Source organism: Nannospalax galili, unplaced genomic scaffold, assembly GCF_000622305.1.
Source record: "Nannospalax galili isolate Female #2095 unplaced genomic scaffold, S.galili_v1.0 scaffold1077, whole genome shotgun sequence".
NCBI classification, from domain to species: Eukaryota; Metazoa; Chordata; class Mammalia; order Rodentia; family Spalacidae; genus Nannospalax; species Nannospalax galili.
This window is the reverse complement of record NW_008340429.1, coordinates 925,295-950,750: the sequence shown is the minus strand read 5'-3', so window position 1 is coordinate 950,750 and position 25,456 is coordinate 925,295. Positions and strand designations below refer to the sequence as shown.

General features: G+C 41.3%; 4 protein-coding genes across 4 annotated transcripts in view; all 4 read right to left on the bottom strand.

Moving 5' to 3' along the window:
* The window catches only part of LOC103736064 (protocadherin beta-5-like), a 101,557-nt gene that overhangs the window by 30,706 nt on the left and 45,395 nt on the right, over positions 1-25,456 (bottom strand). The window lies entirely within an intron of this gene.
* On the bottom strand, positions 1,200-4,321 carry LOC103736063 (protocadherin beta-14-like). Its single transcript, XM_008835494.3, has one exon. It carries the CDS (start codon positions 4,063-4,065, stop codon positions 1,669-1,671), a length of 2,397 nt encoding a protein of 798 aa, XP_008833716.1. The 5' UTR covers positions 4,066-4,321; the 3' UTR covers positions 1,200-1,668.
* LOC108490977 (protocadherin beta-12-like) lies at positions 8,132-12,666 on the bottom strand. The gene has a single exon (XM_017798781.2). It carries the CDS (start codon positions 12,533-12,535, stop codon positions 10,133-10,135), a length of 2,403 nt encoding a protein of 800 aa, XP_017654270.1. The 5' UTR covers positions 12,536-12,666; the 3' UTR covers positions 8,132-10,132.
* Positions 16,689-20,184, bottom strand: LOC108490005 (protocadherin beta-16-like). The gene has a single exon (XM_017798782.2). It carries the CDS (start codon positions 20,005-20,007, stop codon positions 17,614-17,616), a length of 2,394 nt encoding a protein of 797 aa, XP_017654271.1. The 5' UTR covers positions 20,008-20,184; the 3' UTR covers positions 16,689-17,613.

Genomic DNA, 25,456 nt, shown 5'->3' with positions numbered 1-25,456 from the left:
CTTGTCTCTGCCTCCCAAGTGCCAGGATCAAAGGCTTGTGTCACCATGGCCAATCTTACTTTTAAAATCATATTTAGGTTTTTTTGAGACAGAGTGCTACTTTGTAGCCCAGATTGACCTTGGACTCTCTGTGTAGCACAGGCTAGTTTCCAACCTCCATGTCCCAAGTGCTGGGATTACAAACCTGAACCACCACTCCATGCTTCTCTTTATACTATAGGGCTCAGGCTGGCTTTAAACTCCAGACTACCAAGTGTTGAGATTACAGAAATATGTCACATATCAGGCTCTATGTTTGCTTTAAAAAAAAAAAAAAGATCAAGGTCTCATTGTGTAGCCAGGGCTGGCCTTGAGTTGTTCATCTTCCTGCCTCAGTTGCCTGAGCCCTGGGATTACAGGTCTGTGCCTTCATAGCTGGCTTATATTTATTCTAAATAATGATTAGGAAGGATAAATCTAAGTAATTAAGTCATTTTCTTTAACAGTTTGAAATCTTCATTTCATTTCTTGGGAACTTTTTATCCTGTTCTTTTCTGGTGGAAGGCAGCTTAGGAAGACACTAGGAACTATTTTCTGCTTTTTAGCATTAAATGATACAAAGTGACAAAATTTAAAGAAGTATGGTACATTTAGAGATGCAGTATTTTGAGACTTCTTCAAAAGAGTATCATTTAAAAATTGTTGAGCAGGAAGTGGTGGAAGCAGAGGCAGGCAGATCTCTGTGAGATGGAGGCCAGCCCAGCCTACCTAGCAAGTTCCAGATCAGTTGCTACAGGGAAACAAACCAGTTAAGAAAAAAATACTTAAGAAATCAATAATATGCAATGTGGTCACTTTAACCAAAATGAATTCTTAAAACACTTGCTGGGTGTGGTGGCACACACCTTTAATCCCAGCACTCGGGAGGCAGAGGCAGGCAGACCTCTGTGACTTCAAGGCCAGCATGGTCTACATAATGAGTCCCAGGACAGCTGGGGCTACAGAGAGACTCTGTCTCAAAAAGACCAAAAAAAAACAAAAACAAAAACCAAAAAAACCCACAAAACAAAAAAACCCCAAACCAAAACAAAACAAAAAACACCGTATAAAACAAAGGTCTCTATGGAGGAGTAAAATCTTTTTACCCTTTATGGTAAAATTATTGCATAGAGAATAGTACAAATGATACAATGTGTTTTCTATCCAGCTTCAACGACACTAAAAACTTTTGCTTTGTCTCTTTTGATGGCATATAGCAGTAGCTTACATGATAACATTTGCTTGTTCTTATTCCCTCAACCCCCTCTTTTTCTTTTGTGTTTCTTGGGATCCCCCCACTCCAAGGCCTCTAGCTGGGCTCTAGTACTCTATTAAATAGAATCCAACCTCAAGACATAGGCTCTGAATACTTTAATCAGCATTCCCAAACAATTACTTTGTCTTGCTATTATCACAAAAAACAGCAGATACACTAAGATACACTAAGGTAACACTTTACAAAATAAGGACACCTAAAGTGCAGATTGTGTCTTTGCATCATGATAGCCATGACATAGCTTAGAGTAACTGAGAAAATCAAGAGAAATGAAAACGCATGCAACTGGAGCAAACCATAAAGCCCATTACAGATTTAAAAAATCCACCATTTCTCAAAAGCAGGACAATATTAAAATTCTAAAGGAAATAGCTTTATTGAATGTTAAATCCAAGGCTATTCCTAAAGTTCTCCTTTTCCTGCATATTGGAAGCAGAGTCACGGATTTGAAGATTGGGGATGATGGGCTTCAGGAATTTGAACTCATCTGTCCCACTGTCTCCCGCCAGACACACCTCATACTGGTAGCTGTGGGACAGGGTCCCCGCCCCACTGACGTCCAGCAGATGTCCAGGAAAGCGGCCCTCAGGCACAGAGCCGCCAGGCAGAGAGGCCGGCCTGGTCCTCCTGCACAGCCTGAGGGCCACGAAGAGCAGCAGCGAGAAGAGGAAGAGCGAAGACACCGAGGCCAAGGCGATGACCAGGTAGAGCGTGAGCGCGTCGGGCTGCGCGGGCTGGCGCGCCACTTCGGGCGGCGGCAGGTAGGGCTGCGAGAAGCCATCCACCAGCAGCACGTGCAGCGTGACGCTGGCCGACTGCGGCGGCTCGCCATTGTCCTTGACCAGCAGCAGCAGCCTGTGCCTGGGCGCGTCGCGCTCGCTCAGCAGCCTGGCGGTGCGCACCTCGCCATTGTGCGGCCAGACTCCGAACAGGCCTGGCTCGGTGGCCTTGAGCAGCTGGAACGACAGCCAGGCGTTCTGGCCCGAGTCGCGGTCGACCGCCACCACCTTGGTGAGCAGGTAGCCCGGCTCGGCCGCCCTGGGCAGCAGCTCGGTGCAGGGCGCAGAGGCGTTCTGCAGCGGGTAGAGCACGAAGGGCGCGTTGTCGTTGGCGTCCAGCACCAGCACGCGCACCAGCGCCTGGCTGCTGAGCGCGGGCGAGCCTCGGTCTGCGGCGCCCACGCGGAACTCGAAGGCCTGCAGGGCCTCGTAGTCCAGCGCCCTGAGGGCGAACAGCTGCCCGTTGTCGGCGTTGATGGACACCAGCGAGGCGAGGGCCAGGTGCGGGTCGTGGGGCGGCAGCAGCGAGTAGGTGAGCTGGGCGTTGGCGCCTGAGTCTGAGTCTGTGGCTCTGACTGTGCCTATGTGCAGGGCGGGGCTGTTGTTCTCGGGGACGTACATGGTGTAGGAGGCTTGGCTGAAGGCGGGGGCATTGTCGTTAGTATCAGAGACCAGTACTGTTATATTGACTTCTGTTATCAACCTGGGTGTGCCCAAGTCAGAGAGTGTGATGGTGATGTTGTACTCAGCTCTGCTCTCTCTATCCAAAGCCTTTTCAGAAACTAGGGTAAAAAAGTTCTTGAAGGTGGGTTTCAGGATGAACGGGAGGTCATCTTGAATAGAGCAAATAATTTTTCCGTTGTCCCCCGCATCTTGATCTCGGACACTAAAAAGAGCGACTAGAGTCTCTGGTGCATTCTCTGGAATTGTCTTTGTAGCTGATGATATGATCACTTCCGGTGCATTGTCATTTATATCTAATACTTTAACTAAAAGGGTGCATTTTGCTGAAAGACCTCCACCATCTGTTGCCTGGATATTTACAGAGTAGGACTGTATTAGTTCAAAATCAAGTCGTGATCTCAAATTAACTTCCCCAGATGTTGGGTTGATTTCGAAGGTTTTTCGAATATCTTCTGCTGCATGCAAAAATGAGTAGGCTATTTTCCCATAAATTCCCATATCTACATCCTTAGCAGAGATAGTGATAATACAGGAGCCAATGGGCATATCTTCCAGGACCTGTACCTCATAGAGGCTCTGAGCAAACTCAGGAGCATTATCATTGATGTCTAAGACTTTGATGAGAACCAAAGTTGTCCCAGACCTGGGTGGAGATCCACCATCCAGTGCTGTCAGTGTCAATCTGAGCTCAGATTCTTCCTCATGATCTAATGCTCTATCTAGAACCAATTCTGGATATATCTTTCCATCACCGCTGTCTCGAATTTTAATGTAGAAGTGAGAATTGGGGCTAATGGTGTAGTCCTGGAGACTGTTGCTTCCTACATCCAAATCTTGAGCATTCTCAATTAAGAATGTGGCTCCAATAGTAGTACTTTCCGATATTTTAATAGTTATTTCCTTGTCCAGGAATGTAGGGGGGTGATCATTTATATCACTGACATGCAGCTCAGCTCGGTAAAACTGCAAAGGGTTTTCCAGTACCACCTGAAAAGGCAGCACACAGGATTCAGCAGAACCACACAGCTCTTCCCTGTCCAGTTTCTCATTCAGGAGCAAATCTCCAGTCAGCAAATTAAGGTGCAAATGCTTTTCATTATCATCAGACACTACCCGAGCCTCCCGTGAGGACAGCTCCTTCACCCCCAGTCCCAGATCCCTTGCCACATTAGCTACAAAAGATCCAATTTCTGTTTCCTCCACTACAGAATAGTGCAGAGATTCAGTATTCACCTGAAAGAATCCGAGCAAAACAAAGAAAAGCAAGACTTGCCTTTTCTGCAGAATGAGCACCCTTCTGATTCCCATGGTTGCTTCAGGCAATCTCCTTTGTGGCAAAATTTAAGTTTGGTCTTAATTAGGAAAGACAAAGCCCTGATTTTTATATCGAAAATATCCTTCAGGCCACTCTGTAGGTGAAGCTCCTGTAATGTCGTCCTCTGTAGTGGAGTGGATGCTTTTGTCCTGAATAATGGAGCCCACAGTGCTAGCTATGCACTGTTTTCATCTTATCCTGGAGCGCCACCATGTGTCTCTATGAATTTTTTCATTAAATATTTTTCCTTTGAAAAAAATAATGAATACATCTAGACTAATTGAAAGCAAAGTCCACATACCATGTATTTTTATCACTACACAATCCATTATTTCTAATAGGAAAAGTCTTTTAAAATATAACTATAATATCACTACCATAAGCAACATAGCAAGAATTCTTGGCTATAACTTGGTCATCTGGGTTCTCCCAGTTCTCTACAAAATTTCTTATTGTTGGCCTGTCTAATGTTGGACCAAACTGGTCTACATATTTCCCCATGAAACTGTTAGTGCTCTGAATGTCTGACACAAAACAATCCATTAAAATGCCCCAAGTTGAATAAATATATTTATAAGCTATTTGTTTAGTAGTTACAAAGAAATCTGTCCTCCACCCTTGTAAATATTTGTTGAGGTCAGTCAATTATAATTGGTTTTATATATATACACATACACACACATTCACACACAAATGAATCAGGAAAAAAGGAACGCACCAAATTTACTATTTATGTAAGCCATAGGAGTATTGAACTCCCTGCTTTTATATTTTAAAAAATACATATGTGAGGACATGACTCAAGTAAGATGTGATCTTTGTCTCTATGAAGCCTGTAGACTAGAAAAATCAACAAACTAGTAATTAAGATATAATAATGCATAGGTAAAAAGTAGTATGGAAACACCTAGAAGGGACATGTATCTGTGCACTTGGAATGTTTATAGTATTTAGAAACATGAGTTCTGGATCAAAATGTCAACATTAGAATCCTGTCTACAGACTTGGATGAATTAGGTACTTTTATTTCCCTACCTACCTATAAAATAGGATTATCTTCTGGATCATTTTCATAGGAATCCAATGTGTTGGCATTTATGAAGTAACTGGAAAGAAGTAGCTGAATTTCTGTTAAAATAAAAATTAGAACACGGGGTTGGGAGGTATCTTGTCAGTAGTGTGGGTGCACAGTATGCTCATTGAGACAAGGTTCAATTCCCAGCTCCAAAACAATAAAATTACATAAAGTCAAAATATAACACCAAAATTTCATTTATATTGAATATATACAGAATTTGTATTGAATATATATATACAGGAGAAAAGTATAGGTAGATGCCATCAAAGGTGTAGACTTGGTATAGGAAATTGAGATAATTACACATTGGGTGAGTTCTATTTTCTCAGTAAGGGACTAGGAAAGTTTATCTGCTGAGTAGTTGGGTTGGAGATTTAAAGTAAGATAAGTGAGCTTGAAATCATTGTAGACACTGGAAGAGAAAGGTTATTAGGAAAATTATGAAGGAGTTTCTTGACTTTAAATCTCAAGATAGTTTTTTTTGAGACAGGGTCTCCTTGTAGCCCCAGCTGGTCTGGAATTTGCTATGTAGACCAGGCTGGCTGTGATCTCAGAGATCCACCTGCTTCTGCCTTCTGAATACTAAAATTAAAGTATACCCAGCCCTCAACATAGTTTTTTAAAAGATTTATTTTATTTTTAATTATGTGTATTATGTGTGTCTGTCTATGCATGTGAGTACAGGTGCCCATGGAAGCCAGAAGAGGGATAGGGCATAGGGCATAGGATCCCCTGGAACTGGAGTTATGGGTAGCTGTGAGCTGCTGGATGTGGATACTGGGAAACAAACTCAGATCTTCTGCTCTCTGAGAGCAGCATGCTCTCCTAACCACTGAGCCATTTCTCTAGTCCCCTCAATATAGTTTTAATATAAGTTTATAGTGGCAGTGACATTAATGATTTTGTAAATTTAGTTTTAAGGTGCTACATCCCAGGTATAAAAGGGGAGGAAGGAAGCAAATACTTTTCCATATTATATGGAGCTTCATCAAGCATTAATGAAGGAAAGTTGAATAAGGTAATAGAAGACTCAGGAGCATGAGTGTGAATGTGAGAAACAAACCAGGAAAGCCAGTTGTGTAGAAAGGAAATTTAGAACAGGAGCAGGTGTTGCTATAATGTATCAGTATCATGTAATGGTGTCCTGAAGCAGTCAAAGGGGTTCAAGGGGGACAAGATGTGATTAGGAGGAGCAGCATGAGAATATTTAAAGGCACAGAAGCCTGTGTTCTCAGAAGGAGATGTCAAATATTATTATATCACAAGAAGGAGAGTCCTTGGTGGGTAAGTATAGAATATGGCCTGGGCAGTAAAAACTGGATGAGGTGAAGACCTGGGGTCTGAAAAGCCATGTTTTTAATCAGTGCACTGGCCCAGGAGTGGTGGCAGGACTAGAGGTTTAAAGATAACAATGCATTTGTAAGCAAAAATTCCATAACAACACAAGTCCTTTACTTCCAATACTCTTAAAGACATAAAAAAACAAAAACAAAGCCGGGAGCGGTGGCGCACACCTTTAATCCCAGCACTTGGGAGGCAGAGGCAGGCAAATCTCTGTGAGTTCAAGGCCAGCCTGGTCCACATAGTGAGTTCCAGGACAGCTGGGGCTACAGGGAGACCCTGTCTCAAAAAGACCAACCCCCCCAAAAAAAAACCCAAAACCAAAACCAAAAGCAAACAAACAAAAAACACTGAACATCCCAGAATGGACTTTCTTGAAAACTCATACCAACTAATAGTTTGGTTTGTAGTTGCCTAAGAGTATTAGTTGGTAAAAAGTTTTCAAGAAAATCCATTCTGGGATGTTCAGGTATTTTTTTACATCTCTGTTTCTAAGTATCTGTCCCACATTGGCTATAGGAGTATTTCCTTAATTATAATCTACAGTATTCGTTTATTAGAAAATTGGTCAGTATGGCTTGATTTGCATGTGCTATCAGTGAGATATTTGAAGAATAAAAGAAAAACTTGCTTTTAGCAAAGCATTTTAGAAGATTGGCTGCTTACTTGCATCTGGGCATGGGCGCTCCTGAAGATTGGTTACTCTCTGTTAGAGTGAGGAAATGTAGAGTTCCCTCCATAAATACAGAAGTCTTGATACTCATGTATCTGGGCAAACTTGAAGCAGTGGAGCAAGTACCTGGATTTTGACTCTGCTCTTGTGTCTGTCAGCTTTTTCTGCCTGGACTCTTTGAATTTCTCTCTTTACTTTTATCAAGATCATAGTCTCCTAGAGCCATTACACAATTATTTTAAGCTTTGTTTAAATATAATAGAAGCATCATAGTATATATTCATCCACTTTAAAGTGTACACAGTTCAGTGGTTATTAGTATGTTTTCAGAGTTGTGAAACTATTACCATTGTTTCTAAGTTTTTAAATTTCATTATCCTCATACCGACTGCACTCATTTGCAATTACTCTTCACCCTCGCACTTTCCTCAACCTTAGACAGTGAATAAAATGCTTTCTGTCTTTGTAGATTTCATTATTTTGACTATTTTCCTTAAATTGAATCACAGAATAGTTTTAAAAATAACTGGCTCCTTTAATTTAGTATAACGTTTTTGAGATTTTCCATGTTATAGATTGTATTTCATGTATTTCATTCATTTTATTGATCATTAATAATAGTTTCATTATATGGAAATGTCACGTTTTATTTATCTATTTATCAGTTGATGAACATTTGGATTGTTTCACTTTTTTTAGTATTATGTGTAAAGTTGTTTTGCTTAATTTCTTCTGTATATTTCTGAGTCATAGTATACTCATATATTTAACATTTTGAAGAGCTACTACCAAAATACTTTCCAAAATACTATACCATTTTTCATTCCTACCACCAGGATTCCAATTTCTCCTCATCAACATTTGTTATTGTCTTGTCAGTGTTTTTGATTACAGCATTCTAGTGTGTGTGTGTGTGTGTGTGTGTGTGTGTGTGATGGCCATTTGCAGTGTATACCTTCTGCGGTCTGTGTATCTTGTTTGGCATGTTATAATGCTCTAAGTGGTCTTCCCCAACTAAGTTCAGGAAGATGGGGTAATCTTAATACTTGACTTTGATTTGTTACCATATGAATTTTGTTCTCTATATAAAGGAGCTTTAATTTAAAGAATGTGCTCCTAAAGAACGTGCTCCAAGTTCTACTTAAGTAGGAAATTAGAATTTAACTAGCTTGACTACAACACAGTTGGCTTAGCTTCTCATTTTTCCTTTATGCAGATACCAAGTGGAGATCCCAAAGATCTCCACAATTAAATGGACTTTTAATGAAATACTAGCTTTCAAAATGTGTAAACATTGAGTTGACTTGGACATGTTGGAGGTAGGGGGAGATTTTACTTCCTGGCATTATTTAGCTCCTCTACAGTGTTAAAATTAAAATATCTTCAAGAGAAAGCTTCTGGTATTAACTCTGGCCTGCGGCCTGGAAGCAATCATCACTTACCCCATTTTCCTATGCTTACTTTCTCTCTGTTACACCCCTTTTCTCTCTATGATTACTTCTCTTTTCTATGACTACTCATTTTGTCATCTACATGTTCTGTCTACAACATAGAGACTTCAGACTTTTTAGGGCATTCAAAGGAAACTTCCTTTCCATTCCCCAAGACAAGAACCATTATAGGTGGGTCCCTATCAACACAAAGTAAAACGTCCCAACAAAGGTTTGAATTTCTTTGTTAAGACTAGGAGCTAAACTCTGATCTTTGAAACTTCTCACTGCTACACATATATGGCTGGTTATGAAACTTTTGAATGTTACCCAGTAGTAAACTATGAGATCAGTTTAGTGGCTTGTGACCATACCTAGAAGTTGAAACAATGAACTAAGAGGAAATTTCAAGCTGCATATAAAAAGACTGAGCATTAGGAATAAACCATTTCTTTCTATTATGCTTGAATGTTGCATAATATACACAACATAATTTTACTTAGGAACTAGTACTCAGTATATTTGATTAGTTTCTGGAAGAACACATGCAAAAAATTGTACATATTAGCACACATATTGTTTTGTCCTGCTCAAATTATTACTTGGGTGCCTGTGTACAAGGCATTTGAGGAACTACAGCTTCATATTCTAAGATTATGTAAGCAGCCACAGTATTAACATGCTTTTGGTGGTACACGATGCCTTTAATCCCAGCACTTGGGAGGCAGAGGCAGGCGGATCTCTGTGAGTTCAAGGCCATCCTGGTCTACATAGTGAGTTCCAGGCCAGCTGGGGCTACAGGGAGACTCTGTCCCTACCCCTCCTGAAACAAAACAAAAAAGTCACCTTTGAAGATGAATAAGGAAGTGTTAAGAAACTTGTCATCTGCCCGGCAATTGATTTTTCTGTGCTGTGATCTACTCGGGTTTACCACTGACCCATCCAAGACCCTCTTTGGGCTCCTTTGCAACAGGATTTTACATTTAATGGTTGAATCACAGTATCTATTTTACAACATATCATATTCCCAATATTAATAAACATTTAAATATATTAACTAAAAATAGAGTAGATTCGAAAATTAACATGTTTGGGAACAGCATCCGTAATAATCAGCCACAAGAAAAACCACAGAGAGTGTGAAAGGAAGACATGGCCTGACCACATTGTGTGTTTTGCCTACATGATTACAGTCCACAGAAGCCAGAAAAGGGTATTGGATCCCTTGGAACTGGAGTTACAGGCACTCATTGGCAGCCATGTGGGTTCTGGGAAATGAATCCAAGTTTTATGCAAGAGCAGCCAGTGCTCTTAACCACTGAGCCATCTCTCCAGCCCCACTTTGTATTATTTAAAGAGGTAAATTATGAGAATAAGAGCCATCCTGCTACAACTACAACTAAAGTTAAGCACTGAACAAAAGGTGGGAAGGTTGTCATAAAATGTAAGCACTAGTATGACTAGAAGAGCATACAACTTCAGGGAAATAGACATTGGCTTGGAACAGCCACAAAAAGAAATACATGCGAAATGAAATATCAATTATGGTCACTAAATAACCCCAAACTATTGTGGAAAGTGCCGGTTTCCTCTATTTCTTTCTCAGGACACTGTGGTTGGGGATTGGGGAAAACTGGCTTCAGGAATTTGAACTCCCCAGCCCCAGAGTCTCCAGCCAGACACACCTCATATTGGTAGCTGTGGGACAGGGTCCCCGCCCCCCTGACGTCCAGCAGATGTCCAGGAAAGCGGCCCTCAGGCACAGAGCCGCCAGGCAGAGAGGCCGGCCTGGTCCTCCTGCACAGCCTGAGGGCCACGAAGAGCAGCAGCGAGAAGAGGAAGAGCGAAGACACCGAGGCCAAGGCGATGACCAGGTAGAGCGTGAGCGCGTCGGGCTGCGCGGGCTGGCGCGCCACTTCGGGCGGCGGCAGGTAGGGCTGCGAGAAGCCATCCACCAGCAGCACGTGCAGCGTGACGCTGGCCGACTGCGGCGGCTCGCCATTGTCCTTGACCAGCAGCAGCAGCCTGTGCCTGGGCGCGTCGCGCTCGCTCAGCAGCCTGGCGGTGCGCACCTCGCCATTGTGCGGCCAGACTCCGAACAGGCCTGGCTCGGTGGCCTTGAGCAGCTGGAACGACAGCCAGGCGTTCTGGCCCGAGTCGCGGTCGACCGCCACCACCTTGGTGAGCAGGTAGCCCGGCTCGGCCGCCCTGGGCAGCAGCTCGGTGCAGGGCGCAGAGGCGTTCTGCAGCGGGTAGAGCACGAAGGGCGCGTTGTCGTTGGCGTCCAGCACCAGCACGCGCACCAGCGCCTGGCTGCTGAGCGCGGGCGAGCCTCGGTCTGCGGCGCCCACGCGGAACTCGAAGGCCTGCAGGGCCTCGTAGTCCAGCGCCCTGAGGGCGAACAGCTGCCCGTTGTCGGCGTTGATGGACACCAGCGAGGCGAGGGCCAGGTGCGGGTCGTGGGGCGGCAGCAGCGAGTAGGTGAGCTGGGCGTTGGCGCCTGAGTCTGAGTCTGTGGCTCTGACTGTGCCTATGTGCAGGGCGGGGCTGTTGTTCTCGGGGATGTACATGGTGTAGGAGGCTTGGCTGAAGGCGGGGGCGTTGTCGTTGACGTCGGAGACCTCCACAGTGATGTTGTGTTGGGTTTTCAGCCTGGGTGTGCCCAGGTCGGTGACTGTGATGGTGATATTGTACTTAGATGTGCTCTCTCTGTCCAGTGGGTGCTGTGTTTCTAAGGTGTAATAATTCTGAACTGAGGATTTTAGCATAAATGGGAGGTCTTCCAGAACAGAACAGATCATCCTGCCATTGTCCCCAGAGTCTCTGTCTCGGATACTAAAAATCATAACTACAGTCTCAAGGGAGTTTTCTGGGATTGGATTGATAATTGATGACACAATAATTTCAGGAGAATTGTCATTTATATCCATCACCTGAATTCTTACAGTAGATTTCCCAAAAAGTCCTCCCCCATCGGTGGCTTTAATAATTATTGAGTAAGATTCAATTGTTTCAAAGTCCAAATGTCCTTTTAAACTGATTTCTCCAGATATTTTATTGATGTCAAATGTTTTTTGAATGTCTTCAGATGCGTGGGAAAAGCTGTAGGATATTTCACCATTGATTCCAGAGTCTAAATCACATGCAGATAAAGTGATAATCAGCGAACCCAGGATGCTGTTCTCAGGAATCTTCACTTCATAGAACATAAGCTCAAATTCAGGGGAGTTATCATTAGTATCTACAACCACCACACGAACCAAGGCAGTCCCAGACCTGGGTGGGGAGCCACCATCCAAAGCAGTGAGGATAAAACTGAGCTCAGGCTGCTCCTCATAATCCAGTGCCTTGTCCATAACTAACTCTGGGTACTGCTTGCCATCTGGATTAACTCTCATTTTAATGTGGAAATGAGAGTTCTGGCTTATTGTGTAGCTTTTTACAGCATTGATTCCTACATCTAAATCCACTGCACTTTCTAGTAAGAACACAGCGCCAACAAGACTGTTCTCTGGAATTTCTAGGACCATTTCTTTTTCCCAGAAGATAGGTGAGTGGTCATTTGTATCCATAATATGAAGCTCAATTTGCAAAAACTGCAAGGGGTTTTTCATTAACACCTGGAAATGCAGCACACAGGGCTCAGTGGAGCCACAGAGCTCTTCCCGGTCTAGCGGTTCACTTAAGAGCAAATCCCCAGTATGTATATTCAGTTGCAAAGGCTGTTTGTTATTATTAGAGACGATTTGAGCCTCCCGTGAAGACAGCTCACCTACCTCCAGACCCAGTTTCTTTGCCAGATTGCCTACCATGGCCCCACTCAGCGTTTCCTCCATAATGGAAAAGCTCCCAGGCTCCGAGTGGGCTGGAGAAATTCCCAGCAAAACAAAGAGAAGCAGGACTTGCCTTGTCTGCAGATCGCCTTCGCCTTGGTTCTCCATCACTCCTCTCCAGCAGGCTTCCCACAGAACCGCATCAGCTCTACTATGCAGTTCTGTAAAATGTGCTGCTTGATCTGTCCACAGACTCCACAAGAGAAATGTTTTCTAGTTTTAAACAACCTTTATGGGTTGTTCATTCTTCCCAGTTTTCTGTGTGCACTGTAATATTATCCTGCAGCGCCACCATGCGTCTTCACAGATTTCACAGTTTGATGGATGCCGCCTAAACTCCATTCACAGTCTATGTCCTCCAGAAAAAACTATTTGTTGTCAAGCAGTAACAAATATACTTTTTCATAACTTTTCCTTATACTTCATGATGATGTTAGCATTTGTTTTAAAGCACTTGTTAAGTATCCCTCTCATCTTTCCACATATCCATATAAAAACACAAGATGTGATCCTTGGTCATCGGATTTGTAATGTTTCTGAGTTTATAATAAAATTTAAGCAGGAATATAACAGATTGCCAGATTTAACACATTCCATCACTACTTGGCCTTGCTTAGGTGGGACGGGAAAGAGTCATCCATGGATATGGATGGAACTTTATTCAGAAGTTCCCTCAGGGCTATGGAACTAGATTAACCATGATACATATGTAAATGTATAATTTGCTTCCAGTTTCTTACAAAAGTGACAAAAATATTCAGTGAATACATAAATACAAACATGTTTGCTTCACTTAAGGTATACACTTACAGCTGACACCCCTCATCTTCTACCACCACCAACAGTCCAGGGAGAAAACTAAGATTTTCTTTCCAAAACAGAACAAAAACTTTTTACTCTGATGATACCAGGTAATATCATGTTTCTGCTAGTGAAGGAATGGTTATACATGTATAGTATTATAGGTGTAGCATTAGTCCCAGAGACTGAGGACATGTCCTTTGCTTGTTTAACCCTGTCTAGTTTCATCTCTTAACTTTAGTGTTATTTTATTCCTAACAGAAGTACACGTTTGCTACATAATGAAGGACACTGTTTGGAATAGGAGCTAGGAGCTCATCAACTAGCATCTATCAGAAGTCTCAAAGGTACCCTAATAATGGAAGAAAGAAGAATTAAAAAACTTGGCAGTGGAAAAAAATCCTAAGTTCCAAATTGCATTCGTAAAAATGTAAGCTCTATACATGACTGAAAAAAAAAAATCAACCAGCCCAAAAGGGTAGAATCTGGAATGTAGGTGAGCTGCCTATAGAAAGTTATATTTCCACTTTTAAAGTGCCTTAAGCTAACAGAAGACTGGTAATAGAACTCACAAAGAATTAAATCGCATAAACTGCAGTTCTAAAAAATAGTTAAACATCCACCACTAAAGCTGTAATTGCCCCATAGAATCTTATTTGCATCCAGATTTGAGGAAACAGAAGACTGGAGTTAATTATGAACTAAACAAGTTACTAGTTGAAAATCTATGTATAGTAGGGCTAAATTCACTATTCTCACTACTATCTCCAGGGACAGGAAAGCAACTCACAGCTAGAGAATGGATACTTTATTTTCTGGAGCAATTAACAGATTTTCTCTACTCTTTGAACTTGGGTGATGCTAAATACAAATGTATAGTATGAAATTAAACAAAGGATTTAAAATTTGAATAGTGAGGATTCTGGTCTCTTCCCAAGCAACATTCTTAGATTATTGAACACAAGTTATATTCCTGATGCCTAATCTCACACAGTAAGTATTCTAGAATTCTAAGCTGGAAAATATGAAAGTCCAAATAAAGTTGAACACATACTGGTGTTATGGGTTTGCCTAGATGATAGCCCTGTCCTAGTATGGTAGCATCAGAATGAAGTCTGTGATCATCAGCACTTGTTCAGACACAAAGGGTTGATTTTATTTTAATATATAATTCTCCTTAACTATGAGAACACAGTCAAAGACCACAGGATATCTGAGGGAATGCCTATTATATGAAATGTAAAGGCCAAATCCAACACTACAGGCCAGGCAAGGAAGATGTCTCAGTTGGGGGCGGGGGAAGCACTTGCTTTGCAAGCCTGATAGATCTGAGATTGCTCCCCAGAACCTATATAAAAAGCCAGATGCAGTGGTGCGTATCTGTAATCCCAGCATAGACAGGAAGTGCAGACAAGATAATCAGCAAACTTACACACACACATACACACACATGCACACAAATTTAAAACATCAACAGTACAGTCACAAAACAGAAATCTCTGGAAATGTTTGATTAAAATCTCCAGAAAAATAAAACCCCAAAAGAATTAAATGTTTATTTAGTTACTCATGTCTCCCATTAGTCTCAGTGGTTCATATCTATTTTCCCATTTCATGTTAATAGCATCTGTAGGGAGTACACATTCTTGTTATAATAATGGATGAGATATGGGCATATGCCTGTAGTCTGAACAACTCAAGAGGCAGAGGCAGGATGATTGTAAGTTTGAGGTCGGTTTGAACTACATAGTTGAGACCCTGTCTTAAAAAGCAAACAGTAAGAAAAAAGGACAAGATTAGGGGATTCAAATGCCCCTTACTAGCTATATAACTTTGGCCAAGTTTTTTTAACTTCCCTGATGTTTATTTTTTAATTAATATAGAATACAAATAATACTGCAAAGTTACTTTTCCATAATATATTCTAAGAGAATAAGTAGCTTAGTTACAGATAAGATATTATGTTTCTAAATCGGTGGCAGAATACTGTTAAAAAAACACATAGAACCAAAAATAGCTTTAAAAAATAAATCAGGGAAAAGGAAAAATTACATATAAAGATCGAATAGTTAAAAAGATGTGCAAGAAAGTAGAAGAGGCAAATAGAAAATAAGATAGGAAAATAAGAATAGAGTCTTACAGAATCAATCCAGTTGGTCAATATTTAATCACTATTAGGAAGCCTAGGAGAGAAATTAAAGTAAAATAAAAAAAGGAAGTTGAACTAAAAGTGACATTCTAAACATTAATAGAATGCACCCATGTGAAAAGATGAATAAAGAAGTAACTGCTACTGTGGTATTTTCAGAATATCAGGGCAAAATTTTCAAATGCTTCCAAATGAAGGTGAAAAAAAGCTTTGTAGAAAAGGAGATAGGATTTAGAATGGAATCAGTCTTCTAAGTAGTAAGTCTATTCAATTAACAAAAGGAACAGTGCTTTTTAAATCTGAGGGAAAACTTTTCAAATTAGACTTTTATACCCAGTCAAACTATCAATCAAATTAAAAGATTACTTCACAATGCAAAGTATCAAAAAAAATTTTAAAACCACTACAGCATCTATTTTAAAGAAATTGCATCTCAACCAAATAAGAAAATAAACTAAGAAAGTATATATTAGGTCTCATAAAAGGTAGCTGGTGCTTTGGCTGGAGAGATGGCTCAGGGGTTGAGAGCACTGATTGCTCTTACAGAGGACCTGAGTTCAGTTCCCAGCACCCACATGGTGGTTAACTACAATCTGTAACCCCGCTATATGTAACGCACATGGTGCACTTACATACGTGCAGGCAAAACACTCATACACATAAAATAAAAATACTTTTAAAAAGATAGCCAACGCAGGGAAATGTTAAAAGCATGACAGCTTCTAGAGTAAACAGTGTAAACGAAGAAGAGTAGGAATAAAAGATCCCTAGGAAATACATATAATTGGTATCTGGCATAGTTGAATATTTGAAGGAAAAATTAATGACAAAGATGATGTGAAAAAGCAGCAATAACTGAGGATACAATTCATGGTAACCCACTACTTTGGAAGCATTGAAAGAAAAAGGCAGAAAACAGCAATTATCAGCTTTGGTAAAGAAAGAAATTAATCATACTGCCCTAGTGTGTATGTAGAAGAAACTTACTCATGTGGAGTGGACGTTGATGATAGCTTAACTTCAGGGCTGGCATTGTAGCTCAGTGGAAGAGCCCTTACCTGGCATGCTGGAAGCTCTGTATTTTGATCTTTAGCACTCCACAGAAACAGAACTGACAGAAAGATCCCTGACAGTTCTACTAAGTGAGGAATGTGCACTGTTTGTATGTGTGTCAGTTAACGGGAAATTTAAATCCTTTTTCAAAAAATGAGTAACACATAAAACTGAACATTAAAATAAAGCAATCAACATATCATCTGGAAGTAGATGAGTTATGAAGAACAACTGTGTAGAAAGGAACTGAAGATAAAATTATTTTCTTTATAATCTTTAATTCATCTTTACTTTTAAGGTTGACAATTAAAATTTCAGTATAAAATGATAAATGCATCTTTCCAAGAGTCCACCAATATTGTTATGCAAAATTTAAATGTGTTCAAATTTATGTTGATTTTTATGCAGGTTATTACATTGTATTTGCATTATAGGACATCATCTGTCCTATATGTCACAACTTTGACCAAAGGAGCTCTAAAGGGAGATGGGAAATAGAAGGCAATGAAATAGATATGATGGGAGGGCTGAATGGGGGACTAGCTGGGAAAGGGAGCCAGGAGAACAGAGGGGTTAGGAATGAGTGAGAACCAAGTATAAAGACGTACATGCAAATGCCATACTGAAACCCATCAGTTGGTATGCTTTTAACTTATAAAAATGTCATGGATGGGTGAGGGGGGTTTGCAGGGAGGAAGGGAGTTAATAGGGGTAGAGAGAGATTAAAGATGGCTTAGAATAAACAGAATGGACATTACATATGTATGAAATTTTCAAAGAACAAAATCAATAAAAGTTAACACAATTTTTAAAAAGTGTCAGGGATATAGCTCAGTAGTAGAGCACTAGCTTAGCATGCAAAAGACCCGGAGTTTGGTACTCAGCAACAAGAAGAAAACAAACCAAATCAGCAACAAACATCAAAAAAAGAAAAAACCCTCAGTTCTAAAATGAGAAATGGCAACAAATTATTCTGTACTTTGAAAGAATTAAAACCTTAAAAGCATTAAGTGGGTACTTAGTCAACTGAAACCAACCATTAATGTAAAAACATTGAGATAATAACATTGTAAAAATATAGATGTGAAGTCCTTGAAATTTGAAAATGCAATTAGTTGTATTTCATAATAATTACTACACGACTAAACGAATATATGTGTAATACTTTAAACTGCATGAAATGTTACTCAATGTTAAATAAAAGTACCTCAGAACGTGGCTTTTCTTCACTACTGCTCTCAGAACCACGTGCATGAATATCAGGGTAAATCGGTTTCAAGAACTTGAACTCCCCAGCCCCAGAGTCTCCCGCCAGACACACCTCATACTGGTAGCTATGGGACAGGGTCCCAGCACCACTGACATCCAGCAGCTGTCCCAGAAAGCGGCCCTCAGGCACAGAGCCGCCAGGCAGAGAGGCCGGCCTGGTCCTCCTGCACAGCCTGAGGGCCACGAAGAGCAGCAGCGAGAAGAGGAAGAGCGAAGACACCGAGGCCAAGGCGATGACCAGGTAGAGCGTGAGCGCGTCGGGCTGCGCGGGCTGGCGCGCCACTTCGGGCGGCGGCAGGTAGGGCTGCGAGAAGCCATCCACCAGCAGCACGTGCAGCGTGACGCTGGCCGACTGCGGCGGCTCGCCATTGTCCTTGACCAGCAGCAGCAGCCTGTGCCTGGGCGCGTCGCGCTCGCTCAGCAGCCTGGCGGTGCGCACCTCGCCATTGTGCGGCCAGACTCCGAACAGGCCTGGCTCGGTGGCCTTGAGCAGCTGGAACGACAGCCAGGCGTTCTGGCCCGAGTCGCGGTCGACCGCCACCACCTTGGTGAGCAGGTAGCCCGGCTCGGCCGCCCTGGGCAGCAGCTCGGTGCAGGGCGCAGAGGCGTTCTGCAGCGGGTAGAGCACGAAGGGCGCGTTGTCGTTGGCGTCCAGCACCAGCACGCGCACCAGCGCCTGGCTGCTGAGCGCGGGCGAGCCTCGGTCTGCGGCGCCCACGCGGAACTCGAAGGCCTGCAGGGCCTCGTAGTCCAGCGCCCTGAGGGCGAACAGCTGCCCGTTGTCGGCGTTGATGGACACCAGCGAGGCGAGGGCCAGGTGCGGGTCGTGGGGCGGCAGCAGCGAGTAGGTGAGCTGGGCGTTGGCGCCTGAGTCTGAGTCTGTGGCTCTGACTGTGCCTATGTGCAGGGCGGGGCTGTTGTTCTCGGGGACGTACATGGTGTAGGAGGCTTGGCTGAAGGCGGGGGCGTTGTCGTTGACGTCGGAGACCTGCAAGGTTATGTTGTGCTGGGTTTTCAGCCTGGGTGTGCCCAGGTCGGTGACTGTGATGGTGATTTTGTATTCGGCTCTTTCTTCTCTGTCTAGTGCTTTCTCTGTTACCAAAGTGTAAAAGTTCTTTCCTGAAGGTTTTAGAAGAAAGGGGAGGTCTTCCTGGATGGAGCAGATCATCTTTCCGTTGTTCCCTGAATCTGGATCTGTTACACTGAAAACAGCGACTACCATATCTGGGGAGTTTTCTGGCACTGGGCTGGTGAGAGCAGATAGCATCACTTTTGGGGGATTATCATTCACATCCATCACCTGCAGGAGGAGAGTGCATTTTCCTGAAAGACCTCCCCCGTCCGTGGCCTTGATGTCCACTTCATAAGAGGGAATTGTATCAAAATCGACCTGTTTTCTTAGCCGAATTTCTCCTGTCACAGAATTTACTTCTAACGTTTTGCTAATATCTAGGGAAGGTTGAAAGAGTGTGTAGAATATTTTTCCATTATCTCCGCTGTCTAAGTCACCAGCTGACACAGTGACTACCAAGGAGCCCACAGGGCTGTTCTCGGGAATTTGCACTTTGTACATTGGCTGCTGAAACTCGGGTGCATTATCGTTGGTGTCCACTACTTCGATAAGGACTTGTGCCATCCCAGACCGAGGAGGAGAGCCACCATCCAAAGCTGTCAGGGTTAATCTTAGTTCAGGCTCCTCCTCCCGATCCAGCTCTTTCTCTAGCACCAGCTCAGGGTACTTCCTGCCATCACTGCGATCTCGGGTTACAACCAGGAAATGAGAGTTTGAGCTGATTTTATAGTTCTGGATATCATTGGCCCCTACATCCAAGTCCAGAGCATTATTCAAAGGGAATGCATTTCCTAGAGGACTGTTTTCTGGTATTTTCAGAGTCATTTCTCTTTCAGTGAACACAGGAGAATTGTCATTTATGTCCTTTACTCTCAGTTCAGCTTGAAATACCTCTAGAGGGTTTTCCATTAACACTTGGAAATGCAGTACACAAGGTTCGGTGGAACCACAGAGCGCCTCTCGATCTAGTTTCTCATCTATGAGCAAGTCCCCAGATTGAACCTTGAGCTGCAAAAGCTCTTTGTTTCCCTGAGATGTGATCCTGGCTCTGCGAATGGCTAGCTCCACCAACTCCACCCCCAGATCTTTCCCTAGGTTTGCCACAAAGGAGCCCCTCTCCCTTTCTTCTTCTATGGAATAGGGACCCAGCTCCGTGCCCGCCCCAAACACACTCAGCAAAACAAAGAAAACCAGGACTTGCCTTTGTCTCGGATTTCCCCTCCATCCTGTCTCCATCGCTCTTTCCTCAATGTTTGCTTTGCAGTAGCTTCACGAATGCCCAGGATCCTGGGAGCACCCGCCTCACAGTCCAGAAGGTCAGAACCAAACCATGAAATAGAATATTTAAGGTTCTACACTCGCCTTTGCTCTGGCTGAAGAAAGCACATCCTTTGCTTCCTGCCGGTCAGAGACTGGCTCTGAAGATGGAATTGCAGAGGCAGTTGCTGCGCTCTGTCTTCTTAGCCTGCAGCACCACCACGCGTTCTCACGGAGTCTTACATTTTCTAGATTAACTAGAGGCAAAATTCTCCAAAATATGTGTACTAAACTGTGTATGTGAAAACATTGGGTTGTGTTTTCAAGTTGCTTTCACAACAGCACAAAACTAAAATTATTGTTCATGGTGTTGAATATTTAATGCCACTGAAGTGTTGTTGATTAAATGAAGTAATGTATTTAAGTTTAACCTGAGAATGATATGCACATAGGGATAAAATGCTTCCAAAAATAACATGGGAACAATTTCACATGCACATATTTTCCATCATATTTGCTATAAAGTTACAAGTGAGTAGACATGACAAAAATTTCAGTGAAGTTCTAAAGAGCGTAGTATAACATGCTTTATTCAAGAATGACTTCCTTCTTTCCAGCATCAAAGGCAGAGAAATGTGAGTTTTCACAACTTTTAATTACCAGAAAATTATTTCATAAATAGATCTCAAGGTTGGCCCTGCCACACTTTGGGATTTATTTTTTAATTTTGGCAAAACAATGCCTGTATTATTTTTTAAATGCACAGCTTTGAGATATAACTCACATATCATAAAATCAATCCATTTAAAGTATAAGGTTCAGTGGCTCTTTATATACACAAAATGGTGTACCCATTGTCACAGTAATTTTGAAACATTTTCACTACATCAAAGAAGAACCTAGTATCCTTTATCATCTCATTCTTTCCCCATTTCTCCTACCCAGGCTCTGTTTTAGTCTGCTCTCAGTTGCTGTGATAAAACCACTGACCAAAACCAACTTGAACTGGAAAGGGGACAGCACAGTCCATTATCAAGGGACACCAAGGCAGGAACTCAGGGCAGAAACCTGGAGCACCATGGAGGAATGCTGCTTCTTACTGGCTTGCTCCCTTGGCCTGTGCTTAGCCCGTTTTTTTTTTTTTGTTTGTTTGTTTTGTTTGTTTGTTTGTTTGTTTTGAGCAGAGGACTGGACCAGGGTCTTGCACTAGCTAGGCAAGCACTCTACCACTGAGCTAAATCCCCAACCCCCATCAGCCTGCTTTCTTATACAATACTGGGCCACATGCCCAGGTATGGCGCCACCCACAGTGGGCTGAGCCCTCTTGTATCACTCAACAATCAAGAAAATGTCCCACAGATATGGCTACAGGCCAATCCAATGGAGACAATTCTTCAATTGAGGGTCCCTCTAACCAGGTGTGTCAGATTGAAAACTAAAGCTATCCAGAACAGGCCCCAAGGAATCATCTCTTTTCTGTCTCTATATAGACTTGTATATGAATAGAACAGCAAAACATGTGGACCTCTGTGATTAGCTTCCTTCTCTTAGCATGTTTTCAAGGTTCATCGAAATAATAGCATCCATATTTCATTATTTTTTTTCTTTGGCTGAAGGAGGCTCATGTTCATTTGGGAATTTGGAATGTGTCTACCTTTTTGCTTTTCTGAACAGCACTGCTATGAGTATTCACATACATTTTTTTGTGTTTACATGTTTTCATTTCTCTACAAGTGGAATTACGCATCATATAATAACTATATCCTTACTCATTTGAGGAGCCACCAGACTGTTATCAAAAATGGCTGCAGCATTTTGTATTCCATCAGCAAGTCTATCAGGGTTTCAGTATTTCCACATCCTCCCAACACTTGTTGTCTGACTTTTGGTTGTAGCTATGCTAATGAGTATGAAGTAGTGTCTTCCTATGGATGTTATGTATTTCCCTGATGAGGGATGTTGTACATCTTTTAGTGTGTCTATTGGACATGGGCATAGATCTTAAAATATGTCTATTCTGATTTTCACTTTTTAATAGAATATTTTAATAAGTGAGTTTTAAGAGTGTTTTATTTATTCTAGATAGAAGACTCAGATCATATTTGGATTATTTTGTTTAGGTTTTCTGTTTCTATAATTTGAATTTAATTGCAGTGAGAGTTCATGATGGGCAGGGCAGGGTATTCAGTGGTAGAGCACATGTTTAGTGTGCATGGGGCTCTGAGGTTGAACTCTAGCACTACATATACATTGATACCTTTATCAATTCAGTGTTTTTAGTGGCTTTAGCAGTTCATTGGACTCATCACATCAATGAGGCTTCAACAATGATCTTTATGTACCTTCCTTTGACAAAAGGTAGTATTTATAGAGTAGATAATTCTTCCAAACAGTCAATCTGTGTGTGCTAGACAGTATAATGGCCATGCAAAGATGCTACAGAATCTGTAAGTAGGTCGCTGTACATGGCAAGAAAATCCATTGCAAACCCGATTAAGTTAAAGAGCCTGTGAATGGTAAATTGTCTTGCATTATCTGAGAACATTTATCATATTTGGATAAAAACCTTTATTCAAGGGACCTTTATAAGCTATGATCAGAGGGAGATGTATTAAAGAATGGTTATAGAAACAGTGCTGCTGGTTTTGAGGATGGATAAAGAAGCCATGAGCCAGGTAATGTGGGCAACATCTAAAAGATGAAAAAATCATAAGACTGGGTTCTATAGAGTCACCAGAACACAATGTGTCCCTACTGTTCCCTCATTTTAGCCCAGTAAGATACTTACTGGATTTCTGATTTACAAAACTATGAGATAATACATTTTATTGCTTTAAGCAACTGTTTGTGGCATTTTTTGACAGCAACAGAAAACCAAAACATGACACAAGTATGGATTATTATTCACCCAGTAGCTGAATCAACAAATGTTTTTTAGTTCTACATGAATAGTATTATTGCAAGTGCTAAAGAAGTCATTATTTTAAAATGAAATCATTTATGGTCCACACATTTTCAGCATTACTTAAAAGAAGGCATTGTTTACCATTATTTTGCCAAAGACATAAGGTTAACTGTAACAGGAAATAATTGGAGCCCATCAGTCTTTTCCTACTGAATTTTCAGAACCTCTAAGTTCTTTAGCTATGAAAATTCCTCCAGAATATTGCTTTCACTTTTCTAAAATTAGTTTTCAGTTATACTACTAGAAAGTAAAGTGTACTTGATATGCTAAAATGAATATCACATATTTAATTTTAATAAAGGCTCATTGTATATAAAATACATGGTAGGGTTGACAAGACAATTGAAGGGAAGGTATACAAACTTCAAGAAATGCAACCATAGTGCCATTTAACTATTCAGGGCAACTCATTTCTGCAATAGTGCATGTGACATGGTGAAGACATACAAGAATGCACTCAGGCTGATTCCTTCATCATGAAGAGCAGCTGTCAGGTAAGACCCATTTGACTTCGGTTATTGAATCTGTAAACACTTGGCTTATCTAGAGCAGAGTGGTCACTGGCATAGAAACAAATACAAACTGGAAGCTAAAGGTTACGTTTCCACATGGCCATTTTACTCATGGCATAGGAATACAAACAATAGATGGATTTCTCTCCTTAAGAAAGTAAAACTACCAGTTTACTGCTGCCATTGTAACATGTTGGTTAAGGACTGGGTCATTAGATTCAGGTAACTAGGATTACGTTTCAAAATTTCCTTCTCTTACTCAGAATCATGAGCAAGTTTCTTAAGTTATTTAACTTTTCTAAGCCTCAGGTTTTCATATGTAAAAGGTTTGGGAAATTATTTAAAAGATAATAAATGTAAAGCACTCAGTAATTTTAGTTAAATTAGAAATCAAGAAATAAAAACATCAAAGAACCACTTAGATCACAGTGTACACTTAAAATATCTGTGTATCTTATTTATGTCTCATTTTAATTTAAAATTTTACCATTAAGGAATTAGATTCTGGAGATTGGGAGATTCTGGGGTTTGGGAGATGGCTCAGTTGATACTATCTGCCACACAAACACGGCAATCTGATTTAGTTCTCCAACACTCACATAAAAGCTACCTATCTGTAACTCTAGCATTAGGGGGAAGGAGGATGGAAGCAGGTGGATCCACAGAGCTAGTGCTCTAGCAAGTCTAGCCAATAGTGCAGCAAAGGAAAATACTTGACATCAACTTCTGAACTCCACACACACCAGCACATATATGCAACCACACCTGCATATACACATAAACATAATGCATACAAGAATTAGATTCCACTGAATATAGCATAAAAGCTAAAATAATGGTGACTTACATGACACATAGTGTCTTTTTCTCAAGTAAAAAGTGTTCAGAAGTTGGCAACCCAAGGAATGGTATGATGACTCTTGGATCTGCAAGACCCTGTCTCTGTTAAGTTCCTTCTATTCTGACTATTTCAGTCTACCATTTCTATCATTAAGATCCAATATGGCTATCTGTGCACTCATCAAAACATATACATTTCAGGGAAAACAGAGCAGTTACAGGATGAAAATGGGGCTCTCTTTGCAGGCAAGACATCTTTTAAAAAAGTGTTCTTGTGAGGTTGAGGTGGTATAACAGTGCTGTCCTAGCATGCAGGGGGACTGGGTTTATCCTCAACGAAAAAAAGTCTTAAGGATTTCCCACAACATTTGTACACACATCATATTCCTAGTTATATGATTAGTTCTAATTGCCAAAAGAGGCTATGAAAATGTATTCTTTTAACTAAGTATATTAATGGTCTGAATGAAATTTGCAATCTGACACCAAAGAATAAGAAGAATGAGTGAATGAATGAATGAATGAATATTGACCATTGCACTTTCTTTACAGGTGGTGTTTCTCAAAGGAGAAAAGTCAATTTCACTATTATGTTACTTGATCTTAATAGGTATCAGATATGGGGCAGCTTTGTAGACCCTTCTTAACACCAATGAAACTAGGTGGAAGGCAGTATAAAATATTGATAGTAAATTAAAACCAATATCGCTATGCTAATGAAGATCATACTGCTAGTAGCTAGTAACATTTTAAGAGAAAACAGCATCGAAGAAGATTAGTTCCTTGGAGCCTGACTAAAGCAAGAACCAGCCCCTCTCAGTGTGCCAGTTCTTTCCCTTTCTGATTAGACTTCAGTGTGTTCATGCATTACTGTGTAGTATGTATGAATGGGTTAATGAGTCATAAACAAACATACAAGGAATGAACATCTGATGAGTCTGAATTAATTTTTCATTTTTTAGCTTCATTCCAAAGCTAGTCCAGAACAAAGATTTATACAACTACTGACCTCAAAAAAGTTAGGAAAAATTAGCCCCTTTCAAAATCTTACATTCTGGAGAAAAACTGAGATACCATTTCTAAAAACAAGTGCAGCATAATCTTGCAAACA